General features: G+C 37.2%; 1 protein-coding gene across 1 annotated transcript; it reads left to right on the top strand.

Annotated features, from left to right (window-relative positions):
* Nucleotides 1–2875: 2875 nt before the first annotated feature.
* Nucleotides 2876–3384, top strand: LOC309821817 (small ribosomal subunit protein eS24-like; the record flags this gene model as incomplete). The annotated part of the gene is made up of 1 exon (XM_082653301.1): nt 2876–3384. The coding sequence occupies exon 1, from the start codon at nt 2926–2928 to the stop codon at nt 3382–3384; it is 459 nt and encodes a 152-aa protein (XP_082509427.1). The 5' UTR covers nt 2876–2925.
* Between the last annotated feature and the right edge of the window lie 12974 nt (nt 3385–16358).

The following is a 16358-nucleotide window of genomic DNA, read 5'->3' on the forward strand; positions in this document are numbered from 1 at the left end:
GATTGGAGATGAAGACAGAAAAATCAGGTGGGCTGAATGCTGAGGCAAGTTTCTGAGGGTTTGGAATCAAGAGTGGAAAATGGAGTGTTTCAGGGAGCAACTGCCATCTACTGTAGGAGCCCCAAAGATGCAAAAATACAGGTGACATTTTCATCTGTGTTGTACATAAAGATTGCTCTCAGTTTATGCATTTAATTGAGAGACTATTTAAGGAACTGAATGATTTTAATTATCTTTGAGCTAACTGAGTAATTTTTTAATTGCAACACCTTTGCTAAACAGATCTATACAGAGTCTTTATTTTAATGAATATATATTAAATGTTTGCATATGAATATAGTGGATTGTTTGTATGACCACCTTATGCTAGGTGTTACTCATGTGATTTTGATGTTCAGTTTGTTTTCATGTTGCTACCAAAGAGTACTGCTTTAATTGTGGGCTACTAAGAGGAGGACCTAAAAAAAAAAACAGAACTGGACATAATACATAACGTTCGATTTGTGCCAGGTGAGGTATAAATGCAATTACAATGCCCTAAACAAATAGAAATTTTGAGGTGATTTGAAAAGAGAAAACTGGAAGAGAAAATGAGTTAGCATACCTCCCAGAGTAGAGTAACATCCAATTTTAAGGACTCATGTCTTAGCGTCTTCACCACATTATCTTTCAAGCAGAGATATAGCAGTGTCATCAAATCAATATAATCTACGACATTAAATTAATGCCGCTAATTTTAAAAATATTATTTTAAAAGTTTGTTTATAAGTTTAAGTTGTGTGCTGTTTTTAATATATCAGTTCACATCTAAGTATGTTTAAGAAACATTTTCATTAAAATAATATACTTTAATGTGGAACCAAAGAATTTCGCCTCTACAAATGGTTCACTTTTACCAAATTTGAAAAACGCTTGGAACACAACTAGCCTTATGCAAGCCTTGATGAAAAAGTGCTCTGAGACAGGCACAGGCCTCAGGGGGCAGCTGGCAAGAAGTAGAACAGATGCCAGGGCAGTTCTAGAGTGAAATAGGGTGCTTAGAAACTTTCTATGAAATCTATGTTTCTCTTACCTAGCTTTTTAAAATTTCAGATAATAATATCTCAGAGGTACTTCAATAATACCCATTTATGTTTATGACATCTTTCACCATATTACACATTTCTTTAGCTGCCCCAAATTATAATTTTGAGTTTTCTGAATGAGTACTGCATTAACCAAATGTAAGAAGTATCTTGGTATTCCTGACAACCATAATTCAAAATAATGTAGTCATATTCTAAACAAAGTCCTGAAAAGTGACATAATAAAGGTATCATAATGTTCTTATAGCAACTGGACCATTTCAGTTTAAACACACATGGATCCATAATCTTAAATCACACTAAGCAACTCTATGGATAAGTGATCAATCCTTATTCAGTCATTTCTATTCATTCTTGAATACTGCCTGCTTCCCTTTAACTCTTAATTAATCTGTCACTTATCAATGTAAATTTTTGAGTAATTACAGCATTTAAATCTTTAGTATGGATGGAATTGCAATAGAATTTTGCCCCTTCTCATCATGACATGTCTTATAACTATGCTTCCTCCAGCTCAAACTGAGCTCCAGCCAAACTGAAACTCTTCCATGTTTTGAACAACACATAATCTCTCTAATCTAAAAAATGTCTCTCAAATGTTCACACTATTGAGTTCATCCAATCCAGTAGCTTCTCCCCAAGACTTAGAAAGGGTGCCAGATGCAGCAAATAAAAATATAAGATACCCAGTTTAATCTGAATTGCAGGTAAACAATTAGATGCTTTTTTACTCTAAGCAGAGCCCCGTTACTGCATACAACATACTTATACTAAAAAATTATTTGTTGTTTACCTAAAATTCAAATTTTACTGGTTATCTGTATTTTATCTGGCAACCTGGTGGCTAGGAATCTCAATTCTACAGCTTCTAATTTTTATAAAGTATACCTTCTCCCTCTGGCATGGCAGAAAAGAAGTAGTAGAGTCATCTGTACAGAAAAGTAGGACAATGGCCTTAAGGCCTGGCCTAGCAGCCTTTGGTGTGACATCAAGCACTTTCTTTCAGCTGATATCCTGAGCCTCTTTTCCACATTAATTCCACAGCCTACACTTCCATGTTGCTCAGTATTATTTTCTAGATTCCCAGTCTTCTAACTCACTCCGGCTCTGATGGATGAGATCTGAATTATATCTGATGTTCCTTCTGGGATGAGCATGGGGGAAGAGGCACCCATCTGAAACTTGTGTTCCTGGGGCCAGGATTAGATATAGTAATGAGTGGGGCTGGTCAGTATGGTACAGTGGGTAGCCAAAGTCCAAGTCCTGTGTGAGACTGGGCCTGGCAAGTATGTGTAGGAAGCATCAAGTTCAAGAGAGAAGGGAGAAAATAAGAATGGGGAGAAAAAGTGAAACAATAGGCAACATAATCTACAAGATGATGCAGTAGGCGAGAAGAGTTTCTATGGAATATTTATTTATTTATTTATTTATTATTTATTTTTTTGCGGTACGCGGGCCTCCCACTGCTGTGGCCTCACCCGTTGCGGAGCACACGCTCCGGACGCGCAGGCTCAGCGGCCATGGCTCATGGGCCCAGCCGCTCCACGGCATGTGGGATCTTCCCGGACCGGGGCACGAACCCGTGTCCCCTGCATCGGCAGGTGGACTCTCAACCACTGTGCCACCAGGGAAGCCCTCTATGGAATATTTATAATAAAACTCATTCTCAAGGAGAAAATTGTTAAGAGGGACAATTCACTTTCCAGCTTTGGCCTCCCGAGGTCCTTCCATGAGCATTGATATGATTGGCCGGTGGAAAATAGTTCTCTTTTCCTTCCTGGCTGCTTGACGATTAACTGCCATCATGAACAACACGGTAACTATCTGATCCAGGAAGTTCATGACCAACCGAATACTTCAGCGGAAACAAATGATCATCGATGTCCTTCACCCTGGGAAGGCAACAGTACCTAAGACAGAAATTCAGGAAAAACTAGCCAAAATGTACAAGACCTCATCAGATGTCTTCTTTGTGTTTGGATTCAGAACCCATTTCGGTGGTGGCAAGACAACTGGCTTTGGCATGACTTACGATTCCTTGGATTATGTGAAGAAGGATGAGCCCAAACACAGGCTTGCAAGACATGGCCTGTATGAGAAGAAAAATACCTCAAGAAAACAGCGAAAGGAATGCAAGAACAGAATGAAGAAAGTCGGGGGGACTGCAAAGGACAATGTTGGTGCTGGAGATGAAGAAATGAAGTGTCCAGCAGTGAGCTGGAGATTGGGCAGCAGAAGGAATAAAGACTCTGCAGTGATTGTATCTTTGGAGATTGTGCAGCTTTTTCATGAGAGTTAATAAACTAAGACTTTAAAAAAAAAAAAAAAAAAAGACGGTGAGGTTCTATCTTTGATCTTAGGAGTGGAAGACATTCTTCTCCTAGGCAGTTCCTTGATCTCAAAGCCCTAACACCACTGGGACTAATAAAATTCTAAGCCCAGGCCTATCTTGAGATTCTTTCCTTAGTCCCTACTTAGAGGTTCTCATTTGGCACGACTTTCCCAGTGCTGTCTCCCTGCCTCATGTCCACATCTGCTTGGTCCTCATGGTTTAACATTAGAAAAGAGATGAATCACAGCCTTATACTATGTTAAAGACCACTACCATCTACTCGGTGACAGCTGCCTATATTCAAATTATAATGCCTAAGAAATCACAACCAGATTATAACATAGTGTGCATTATAACCTTCATCTAACATCCCTGAAAACAAATTTAAGAGCTGTTCACTCAAATAATGACTCTCATCCATCAAACAGAAAAAATGGGGGGGAGGGCAAAGAGTTGGTCAGAGTGACTTCTGCGTCTTGCAGTCTCTGAGAATAACAAGAAAACATGGGAAAAATATAAAAACCGTTGGCTTGAAAGCATTAGGAAACTAGCAAAATATGGGCTATATTCCAGAACAAGATGTGGTAGAAAATGAACTCCAGAGACATATAGTAACATCTGGTCTACTTTTGCACATGTGGCGCTTGACAACTCTGGAGAGATAGCTGAGAAGTGCTTCTGACAGCTCAAATGGTGAGGGGGATAAAAATTGAAGTCAAAGATCCACCGAAGATAAGGGCGTTGGAAAACATCCCCTATATTGCTTTGGAAAACCAAAGAGTTGCATCTGAGGATTAAGGGCGAACGAGAATTAATTAACCAACCACCAAAAAGACGGCAGCCAGGGTTTCACTGGTGGCACAGTGGTTGGGAGTCCGTCTGTTAATGCGGGGGACACAGGTTCAAGCCCTGGTCCAGGAAGATCCCACATGCCGCGGAGCAACTAGGCCTGTGTGCCACAACCACTGAGGCTGTGCTCTAGACCCCAGGAGCCACAACTACTGAAGCCTTTGTGCCTAGAGCCCGTGCTCCTCAACAGGAGAGGCCACTGCAATGAGAGGCCCGTGCACCGCAGCGAAGAGCAGCCCCCAATCAATGCAACTAGAGAAAGCCCCTGCGCAGCAACAAAGACCCAACGCAGCCAAAAATAAATAAATAAATTTATTTTTTAAAAAAAGAAAGACGGCAGCCCTATTACCACCTCATCTGCATAGCCCAGAAAATCTGTTTCAGAAATGACCCCAGGTTGCTTGCACCCATGTGAGCCGCAGACATAAATAAAAATCCTCTCTAATGAAATATAGTATCATCTGTGGTAGAATTCACATTTCTAATTCTCTTTTAGACGCAGGAAAAGATTGCACATCCCCACGCACTTGAATTTGGGAGCACAAATGTGACCTGCCCAGGCAGTGAAGTAGTTAAAACCCAGGACAAAATTCTTCAATATCTCTTGCTGGCCTTATAGATATAGCCAAGAAGAATAAAATAAAGAACCTCTCAGAGGGCACAGCCAGGGATGACAAAAGAAAAAAAAAAAAAAAGAGAATGGATTGGGGAAGCCATCCTAGGGAGCAGAATTGCCTAAGTCCTCAGGATAGGGGGCTGTTGAAATGTATTCTCAGGATGATCCGTGTTACTACGGCCTAGGAACTTCTGTAGGTCCCCCACTCTTCCTCTTTCAGAATGAAAATGCTTGTCGTAATTACTGTCCCTATTCCACCACTGTATGAAGCAGAACATCAAGAGCTGCCACATCTGGACATGATATAAAGACTACTGCACATCACACCTAATGGAGAAACAGCGTCACCAAAAGATCCTGAATTTTCAAGTCAATGGTATTTTGGGGGGGGGGGCGGTCTCTGAATTAGTCACCTTTGGGAAAGAGTGGGCATGTTTGACATGCAGCAAAGACAATGAGCCTAACGTTTGGTGATGAGAAGAGCAGTCTGTGTAGAAATTAGTGTCTCTCCCCATTTCCAGTTTTCCTCTTTTTCTAGGACCATGCAAGGATTGTATTTCCCCATCTCCTTGATTTGGTCAGTGAAATGTTAATAGAAGTGATATGTGCATTTACAGGCAGAATTATTTAAAATATAATTCTCCAATTTTCCTCTATCTTGGCAATTATAGAAGTAACTGTCAATATGAAGATGCTGTAAGAGTAAAGCAAGCTGAAATACTACATTGATACATGTGAGTAATAGTGATACCAGAGTTACCCGGTTTCCCTTACATGAGAAAAAAAAAAAACTTCTTTTTATTAAGCCACTGAGATTTTGAGGTTGTTATCATAGCCTGAGAAAGATTATCTGATACTTTAATCTAGACTCTAAATTATTTCTCATTTCCCTTGCAAAGTAATATTCTTTATTCCTATTATTTTTGGGTTTTTTTTAAGTTCAATTTATTTTTTTATTTAAAAAATATTTTTATACAGTTTTTAAGGGTTACTTTTCATTTCCAGTTATTACAAAATATTGGCTCTAGTCCTCATGTTGCACAAAACATCCTTGAGCCTGTTTTACACCCAATAGTGTGTGCCTCCCCCTCCCCCTCCCCATATTGCCCCTCCCACGTCTCTCCCCACTGGTAGCCACTAGTTTGTTCTCTATATCTGTAAGTCTGCTTCTTTTTTGTTAATATTCACTAGTTGGTTGTATTTTTTAGATTCCACATATAAGTGATATCATACTGTATTTGTCTTTCTCTGTCTGACGTTTCACTTAGCGTAATGCCCTCCAAGTCCATCCATGTTGCTACAAATGGCAAATATTTTTATAGTATCTACTTTTTTCTTGTTATAATGGTAATGTTTGTCCACTTAAAAGAATTGGAGAAATCCAGAAATAGAGACACAGATGTAGGGAACAAATGTACGGACACTGAGGGGTGAAAAGGGGGATGAGATGAACTGGGAGATTGGGATAACATATATACACTAATATGTATAAAGTAGATAACTAATGAGAACCTGCTGTATAGCGCAGGGAACTCTGCTTCACTTCGCTGAACAGTAAAAACTAAAACAACAAACAACTATACCCCAATAAAAAGAAATGAAAGAATTGGAGAAATCCAAACAGGATAAAAGAGAAAATCCAGACTATTCACAGCCATCACTAAGAAGGACCTCGTCAACATGCTGATGTTTCTAGTTTCTGTAGCTTAGAGTGGGATGAGTCAATATTTACAAATGAATGGAAAGGCATAAAAGAAAAACAGTGTCCAAGGAAGCATAACTGCTAATTACTGGCCACAGATACAAAATATAATAAATTGTAATAATTAACTATTCCTTTACAAATTTAGAGTTATTATGAAGCTCAAGAACTACCATTCAGCCTGCTTTTCTGCAAAGAGTGGCTGGTCAAAATTTACTTTCCATTTACGAAGAAACCACTTGGGTCACCTTTCAAGTGATTTTTTTTTACATTCATGATTTATTTTACCAATATCTTCTCTCTCCAAGGGTGCTTTCCACATTAAAGAATCAACCTTGACAATATATTAGAGTAGAACAAGTGTGTGGTAGGTTGACAGGACCAAATTCACTTGATTTTCAGTCCTCCTAACTACTACAGTAACAGCGTTAGCTGCAGACTAGGAATTTAGAAGGTGTGTTGCAATCAGCCAATTCTTCTAGACCCTCTCCATGACTTACCATTAGAAATTAATCTTTGACGGTTAAATATATAAACATTGTATGTTGTAGTACACTGCCTTTAAGTTACATATTCTAAATATATGTATATTTTGCTGCTAAACCTATTTCAAGGGGCTTTACTTAACCTGAATATGTATTTTAGTCCATCAGGGGATGCTTTTTGAGGAACCGTGCCGTATCTAACACTATGCTGTAAGATCTCAGTGGGATGGGGAAAGGATGAGTTGCTATGTTGTGCTGGAAGGTTTCTTAAAGAAAGATGACACCTCATACCACATGTTCTTTCAGCTACATCTTATAAGCAGCTGCTTGTATACAGTTATTATAAAGAAGGATGAACAATACATGCATTCCGATTTTCTTTCAGCCAGACTGACATCTCATATGCATGCACAGACTGAGGCATGTTGATAGGTATGAATGTTCCAAGGGTATTCTTGAAAATTGCCCTGGACCTTATGTTTCTGACCTACCCTTAATCTCAGTGCATCCCCATTTGACCCTCAACTCGTGACTCCATGATCTGTGGAGCCCCACCTCTGTGTCTGATCCCACCTCTGGCCATTTAGACCTGGTGTCTGTAATTGGTCTCACTGGGATTCGTTTTTCAGCTCTGCCTAAGAAATTTTGGTCTGAATTCTGCTTCTCTCCTTGGCAGGTTGCCTCAGATAGTATAGCCCATCTTAATCCTAGCCTCTTATGACTTGGTTGATACCCTAGCCAAACTGGCCCTGGGACAGTCATGGAACGCTATGCCTCTCTCAGAAATCATGATTATTGCACAGTATTCATTTCTCCTTCTGCTCTTCTTTGTGTTCCATACAGGTAAACAAAAGCCTCGTGTGGCTTAGGAAAATACAGTAAAAATAGTGTGTAATGGCTTTAATGAAAAGCTAGTTGGGAAAGTAAGATTTGGAGTTTATTTGGCTATTGAAAACACAGAGCTCATAAACAGCAATTGAGATGACAGCATTCTGCTTCGTGTTGCATTGCATTCGATTCATGGTACTGAGCAAAGTCTCACTCTTTCCAAACAAAGAAAATCGCCAGGCTCTCTGCACTTGGTATCAATTTAACTGAGCACATTCAGTTCCATTATTACTCGGAGTAAAGTGAGCCTACTGCTTTTGACAGGGAGCTGGCCCTTTTCTGAGGCTACATGAGCCTATTACGCAGCCACCTGTTTTCAGAGCCAGCAAATTGGCCAGCAATTATTAACCTGCCTTTTTCTATCAAAGTGCTTAGAATAAGATGGCAGCTATGAATAGGAGAGTTAATGTATTTCTCAGATCTGTTGTTAACTGTATGCAATGTCACCAAATATGTAAAATGGACATTTAAAAACCATTGTTCTCCTCTCTTTGCATTAATAGATTTTAGGTTGAAGAGCTTCAACCATATTTCCTATAAGAGATTTCCATCTATATTGACTTCCACCATAGCCTTAAAACTAGAGTGGTTGGCCCTTTATATTCATCTAAAAATGAGGACACAGAAGCACAAGAGTATTCAGTATCTTATTTACCATCAGAAAGAAGGAGGCCACAAATGAGAGGAAACAGACTGGCCCAGTGTGAACTGCCATGGCTTTGGCATCAGTGAGATGTAGGTCTGACACCTGATTTTGATCTGAACAGTTTATGTGATGCTGGGTACCTAACTCAAACTCATTTAACCACAGTTTTATAAATAAAATTGGATTTAAAAATCCTATATCATAATATTATTGAGAACTATTGAATAAAACCATGTGGTTAGTACATACTGAGTTATAAATAAAGGGTCACTATTTCTATTGAACTTTGTTTTACTAAATTTGCTTAGAGCCAACCCCAGAAACATCAGTCTGTAGAGCTGAGTATTGAATTGGAGAGAAGATCCTTCCACCATCAAAGTGCTGAGCAATTATGACACAGGAATTATAATGCCATCGGGGCTGGGTTTAACTCTATAATTTGGAGTGGAGGCTGGATGATTATGAAGCACAGATACAAAGATAAGTGCTAGGGGAAAATCTCTGAAAAGTGATTTGTGGTTGTCAATGGAACAAAAGATACTCCTCTGGAAGAAGAATGGCTCGTTCTATAAATGCCACCATTGACTCAAAATCTTCTGGCTTTGTGGAATTTAAAGATGATCATATAATCACAAGGGTTATCGACTTTGTGTTAAGTTGTTCACATGCACAAACTCATTCAGTTTTATCAGAATTCTGTGAGGTATTACCTCTTTTATATAGATAAGGGAAGTGAGGCTGTAGGGATTAAATATCTCGTTCATGATTTTATGATTCATAAATCAGAGGCAAGGAAACTCAGGTCCTCAAGTTCTCACCATTCTACTATGTTTCTTCCTCAAGAACCAGGAGCATGCCAACAAAAATCATATCTACATTCTGTTTAGGAAGAAAATAAGATATTAAAAAATGAATGTGTTTCTTCAGGAAATGATGGCCACCTACACACACACACACACACACAAAATCAGATACCATAAGATATCATAGTATTTACTCAGAATGGGTTATTTGAGGAAGAGGTGAAGGAGCTGGGAAATTAGCTTGTAAGCTATAAGAAGACAAGAAACAGTGGGGCTAAGATTTCAGACCCTTATGTGCAATATCTTGTCATCATCTTAAGATGATAAAGAAGGGTCATAACGTGTTTTGTGTCAAGATGTTTTGAAGTGCAATGGAGTTATGTTTCTTGAATACTTTTCTATTAACACATTTTCTAATAGCATCATTTATCATGCAATTATGAACTATGTAAACTATTAATAAAATGTATTCACGTTATGACTCTTCCTTCAAATTTAAGGAAACTTTCAATGCTAGAAATAAAGAACTCAAAACCAGAGCAATAAGTAAGCACTACTTTTCTCCTTTTCTCCATGTGGGTATCAGAACCAGGTATATGCCTAAAGGGCTGAAAGTGGATACAGGAATTACAGCCATGGTCCTAATGTCAAGTGCTGTTTCTGAGCTCTTTACATAAAATCATGAACCAAGAAGAGTTGACCCATCCTTGAAAAATGGATTACAAAAACTCTGCCACTGTACTAGGGATATGGCATAGAGGCCAACTACTACAGACAGTGGGTGGGAAAAGAGAACAGAGAGCTATGAAACCCAGTCCTTCAATGTGTAAAGCTAGGAAATTCCAATTTGAGAAATTAACACAAGACTAATTCAGTACTGGCAAAACTCTTATTTACAGCACAGGCAGAGTCAACCATAAAACAATCCCACAGAAGTATCTTCACATGAAAGCATGCAGGACTTCCATGGGAATGATTTCTTAAAAGATGCATTCACAAGTCGAACTTACTAAAAAAAGTGAAGAAACAAATTGCCAGAAAGCATAGTCACAAATGTAATACACTGGAGAATTCATTAACACAGAAACAACAAGTAACAGAAAAATATGGAAGAGATATTAAAATAAGTATGCTGAAAGCGGTCAAATAGAGAACAACAATAACAGAGATCTATGGCAAGAATAAGATAATATGGAAAAAGACAGACAGGGTTTAGTTAAGTATTCTTGAAATAAAAATATGAAAATCAAAATTAAGAAGAACAACTCATACTTAGGCTAAATAGCTTACTAGATACAACAAGAATTAGTGAATTGGAAGACAGACTGGTAGAAATTACTTAGAATAAATGTTTTTGAATGCCGCACAGAATGATAAAGAGATAGAAAATATTAAAAAGAAGTTAACAGACAAGGAGAATAGAAAAAGAAGTTCCAACATACATCTAGTTAACATTCCAGAGAAAGTAACAGAGAAAATGGGGGAATAAACAATGTCCAAAAAGATAAATTTTTTTTATATTGTAAGACTGAAGTACCCATCAAGTCCCAAGCAGAGTTAAAAACAAAATTCCACATTAGATTCACTATGGTGAAACTGACAACCCAGTAAAAATTGCATGGATAACGATGTACGGGGGGAAATGGCATTGCAACCATGGACAGTGGCATCAGAAGAGCCTGATACAGGACGAGAAAATAAATCTGTCTGTCACAGTACTTCAGACAAAATTGTCTCCTCCTTTAAAAAAAAAACAAACTACTCTTTTAAAAGCATGCTTATTTAGAGTCTTAGGAGTGCAATGACGTTAGAATACAAAATTTTGGTCTCCATCCACCACAATGTCATAGTTCACAATTTAACTTCCTAATGGAAAAGGATGATATGCAGCTGCCTTGGATTATTTGACCCAAATGTTTATTACATGGGAGCTAAAGAGGGCCACATACTGGCTTTCTCATTTTTTGCTCTCTCTATTTCAAAACAGATATCACTTAATATTAATTAAATCAAACTGTAATTCAGTGACAAGCAGTTGAAGCACAGGAGGTGTATCTTTGTATGAAGATTCTTACAGTTCAAGATATTTTTGGTATATGTCCATCATTTTTAAATTGTATCGACCTTCTGATATACATCTCGCAGTCAGCGAGATGCAGCTGAATATTGTGTTTGATAAAATTCCTCAAAGACCTCAACCTTTTAGTAAATATAAAACAGGACACTCTTCCTCCTCCCAATCCATTTCATTATTATTTTATGCTTAGTAGACTCTTATCGAAGCAATGTTAATATTCTCTTAGGGGGAATAGTTTGACATTTTAAAGCAGTACTGCTTTTTAATTATTGGTGTGCAAATAGCTTCTTTAATTAAATAATTTTTCCCAGTACAGGTAATATATAAACAGCTCAGCAGTTTTCCCAACTTTTTCTAAATTCTCTTCCCCTAAAGTTTCAACTCAGTTATCTCAGAAATAAATGAATGAAGCTAAGTGAAAACCAGGTAGCTTCTAGAAGTTTTTATAATCCATTGTTTACTACAGATACATAAATTGCCCTTCATTATCTCAATATTTTTCTTACTTGTCAGAGTGCACCATTTCTCTGTGCTTTAACATTGAAGGTGCAGTCATTCATTTCAAAGGCCAGGAATCCTGGCTTTTTACTCTGGTCTTAACTCACACACAGATTGCTCTGTAAGAATGGTCTCAAAAGTGATGCATACACAGCCAATGTGGTACACAAAATGTCCCTTAAAGTACGAAAAGAAACTATTAGGACTTTTATTTAAACAAGCTTCCCCCAATATCTGAAAATAGAGCATTCCTATGAAACCTATGTAAGCCAAATTGTCGTAAAGCAAAGAAGCAATTGCCTTAGGACACATCTTGCTAACGGATGCACAAAATAAATCAAGATGAAGCACAGATGCTCACAGACCTAGTTCCAAGCTATGGCGGTTTGAGGCTGAGATGCTGAGTGTAGTTCCCGGGGAAGGAGATACCATTCTTGCTGCTTGGGGCATGCGGTGCTCCTGCAAAACCAACGCTTAGTGCTGTTTTCGCTTTCCGCCTCTTTTCTTTAAAGTGAAAATTCTCTTCGGATTTCTTTCAGTTAACGACAGCAGGTACAACTGTGAGTTTTTCGTGAAAGCAAAGTGATGTAAAGCAAAAATTCAAAAAGCGGGGGATACCTGTGTTTAGTTTTATTTCTAGAATAATATGTTATTGGTGGCACAGAGACCTCGCTCCACCCAGAGGACAGTTCAAAGAGCAGCAGTGTTAGGGGATGAGCATGCCAGTTGTGCTCTCTCCTGTCCGGTAGTGAGTGCTCAGACAAATGTATTTACAGATCGTGCCTAGTTTAAACTCAGCTAACCCTCACATGGTAGAGTGCTTTAAAAAGGTTCTTGTAAAGTTACAGTTGACCGAAGTAAACACTAATATTTCAAACTTCCCTAACATGTAACATATCTCTACAATTTTTTAGCAATGCAATACTCAACCTAGTAATTTATAAATATTCATTAACCATAATGATAAATCTTTAAGTATATCTTTTTGGGGTTTCATGCATAGCATCGAAGCATGAGAATCTCCATATTCTGCTGTGGCAAAAATGACCAAAACAATGTAAATAAATCAATATAATGATAAATCAACATCCATTCCACTGTTAGCAAATGCTGTTTAAAGATACAGAGAAACATAAAGATCTTAAAAAACAAGTATTAGAACCAGTTAAGCAGTTGTTAGACAGTTGGGTCAAACTACTGATGTTTCTACTATTCTCAGCTTATGGTATTTGCTAGATTCTCTTCCAATGATAAAATACATGTAAAACTACAACTTGTGAGCCATTAAAGGACAGATATACTGCAGAAGATATTTTCTGGATAGTAAGTGACTTACTTTTCTATCATCATAATCTATGGGACAAAAAACTGCTGTATAAGCTAACCTCTGATACAGTGGCCACTTTGGGATTCTAAAAAGAATTCTGGAAGAAGGTCACAGAAATAGCCAGACATCTGTAATTCAGTCACTGCATCATTCATGGACCAGCCACTGCAACAAAGAAATGAAGCCAAAAATGTACAAAGTGCCTCACTCTCATTCATTGGGTTTTTTCTTTTTCAATGACTCCTTTAAATAAAAAGGTATCTTTACAATAGATGTAATGAAATGTATAATGATTATGAAAATCCTTTGTTCCACAGAGAGGTTTGCTTTTTATCGTGTGACAAAGCACATAGAGTTGCAGAAGTTTAACACAACTTACAGATTTTTTTGTCTCTAAAAAGGAAAAAAAGTATTCCAATTTTGCTTCCCTTTTGTGACACAGAGAGGTTGTTGATATAATGCAGATAATCTAAAACAAACCTGTGTAAACTGTCCTTTACAGGTAAAGGTGACATCTTTACAATAAATGCAAAAGTAATTGTTTTATGAAAGAAAACTGAGCTATGAAGAGAACATTTGAAATGGATATTTGAAATTATTTCCCTCATTATTTCTGTTGCTGAAAATAGAGTTACATAAAAAACCCACCTACATTCTTTAAAAATTCAACAGAACCTTCCAAATGAAATTTTGAAAGATTTTTAACCCTTTTGTTAGAAAAAATGTAAATGAAACACCTTTTCCAATTAATTTGCAAAAACAACTGATTAACATCTGGGAGATAGAAATTTACTGCAAGAATTTTTTGAAACAGCAAAGTTTTGCAAAAACAAAACAAAGACACAACATTTTGAGTGGAAGCTATTGATTTAGTAAGCACAGCCAATATGCATCCCTGCCATTTGCATTTATGGGTTTTTTCCTCAGTAATATTTTTAGCTATGAAAATCATTGGAATAATTATTGAAATAAAGTAAAATTTATTTCAATAAATTTTAAGTAAACTAAAGCAAATAATCACAATCATATATCACCATGGGTTAAACTGAGAGTTTTTTTTTTTAAATAGTGAAGGCTATTCATTCACGTTGCTTTCAAAACATTGCTTCTGGCACCATTAATAAAATTGATTATTTTAAAATTAGTGTTTATTCTATCTTTATTTTTGAAATGCATTTTAATGTTTTATAATGTATAAACTAGTGCTTGCACATAATGTATAAATATACATATATTATGGGCAAAAGCTTAAAGATTTTAACTGATGAAAGTCTGAAATCCAAAAATTGTGATGACTTCTGACTGTTCTTCCCAGTGGAGGCCTCTGCTTCATGTTCCACTTTGGATGCTCATGTGCTTGACTAGCAGGTGTCAATATCTGGAAGTGTGGCTGCATTTTTCCTGCAGGCAGAATGGAAATCTAACCTCCAACAGGAAAACTCTTCTGCTGGTTTAAGAAATGTCAATGACTTGAGCCTGTTCCCTTGGCAAAACCAGGGTAGGGCCTATTTTCATTGGGCAAAGATGGCAACCTGGCTGTGCATTAGTTGTGTTCATATTTATTAAATGGGTTTTAAGAAGAACGAAAATCTTATTGGACTGCAGGAGATGTTCAGGAAAAGGGGATAACAAAACACATGGCCATGAAACTTTTCTGAGACTTGTTTTATGACCCAAATATGATCTATCTTGGTAAATATTCCCTGTACACTTGAGAAGGAATGCATATTCTGTCATTGTTGAGTGGAGTCTTCTATAGATGTCAATTAGGTTAAGTAGGTTGACAGTGTTGTTCAAGCCTCCTATAGCCTTACTGATTTAATCTCTACTTATTCTATCAATTATTGGGACAGGGATATAGAAATCTCTGATTATCATTGTGGATATGTCTATTATTTCTATCTGCAATTCTAACAAATTATACTTAATGGATTTTTAAAACTCTTTTATTAGATGCATGAACACTTGAAAGTTTTAGGTCTTCTTGATAAATTGACCCCTTTGTCGTTATGAAATGAGCTTCTTCATCAGTAGTTACGTCATTTTCTCTGAAATCTACTTTGCTATTAATGCACTGTGAATTCATTCAGCATTTGTATATCTAAAATGTTTTTATTTCATCTTAAGTTTTAAGAGAGATTTTCCCTGGGTACAGAATTCTAGGTTCATAGTTCTTTTCTTTCATTACTTTGAAGATCTTGCTTCATTGTCTTCTGATTTGAATCGTTTCTGATGAGAAATCTGCTGTGATGCTTGTTTTTCTTCCTCTATTGGATTTAATCCAATCCCCCACTCCTCTGACTGCTTTTAAGATTTTGTCTTTATCATCAGTTTTGAGCAATTTGATTATGATGTGCGTTGGTGGCTTTTATCCATATTTCTTTGCTTGTTTGGGGATTTTTTTGGGGGGAAGGTTGAAGTGTGTGGGTTTTTTGCTTTTGTTTATTTAGCTTCATGTACTTGTGGGCTTATAGTTTTCATCAAATATGGACGTTTGCAGCCATTATTCTCTCAAATACTTTTTCTGCTCCCCACCTTTGGGAATTCCAGTTACATGTATACTATTCTACTTGAAGTTGTTCATCTTATTTTTTAGTGCTCTATTTTGGATGGTTTCTATTTCTATTTCTTCAAGTTCACTAATCTTTTCCTCAGTAATGCCTAATCTTCCATGAATGCCATTAGGGTATGGTCAATCCTCATTATTAGTGGATTCTGTATTTGAAAACTCACCTACTTACTAATATCTATTTGTAACCTAAAAATCAATACTCACTTGGACATGAGCAGAGCAGCAAAAAAATCTGTTTCCCGACACACATATTCCCAGCTGAGGTCAAATTAGGAAACGCTCTGCCTTCTTGTTTCAGCTCTCACACTGTAAACATGTGTCCTTTTTTCAGTATATTTAGTGTCACACTTTTTGCATTTTTGCACTTTTTGTTGGTGATTTCATTGCTCAAAATGGCCCCGAAGCATAGTGCTGAATTGCTGTCTGGCATATCTAAGCACAAGAAGGTTGTGATGTGACTTACAGAGAAAATATGTTA

This window comes from Grampus griseus, assembly GCF_964374135.1.
Source record: "Grampus griseus genome assembly, chromosome: 4".
NCBI lineage: Eukaryota > Metazoa > Chordata > Mammalia > Artiodactyla > Delphinidae > Grampus > Grampus griseus.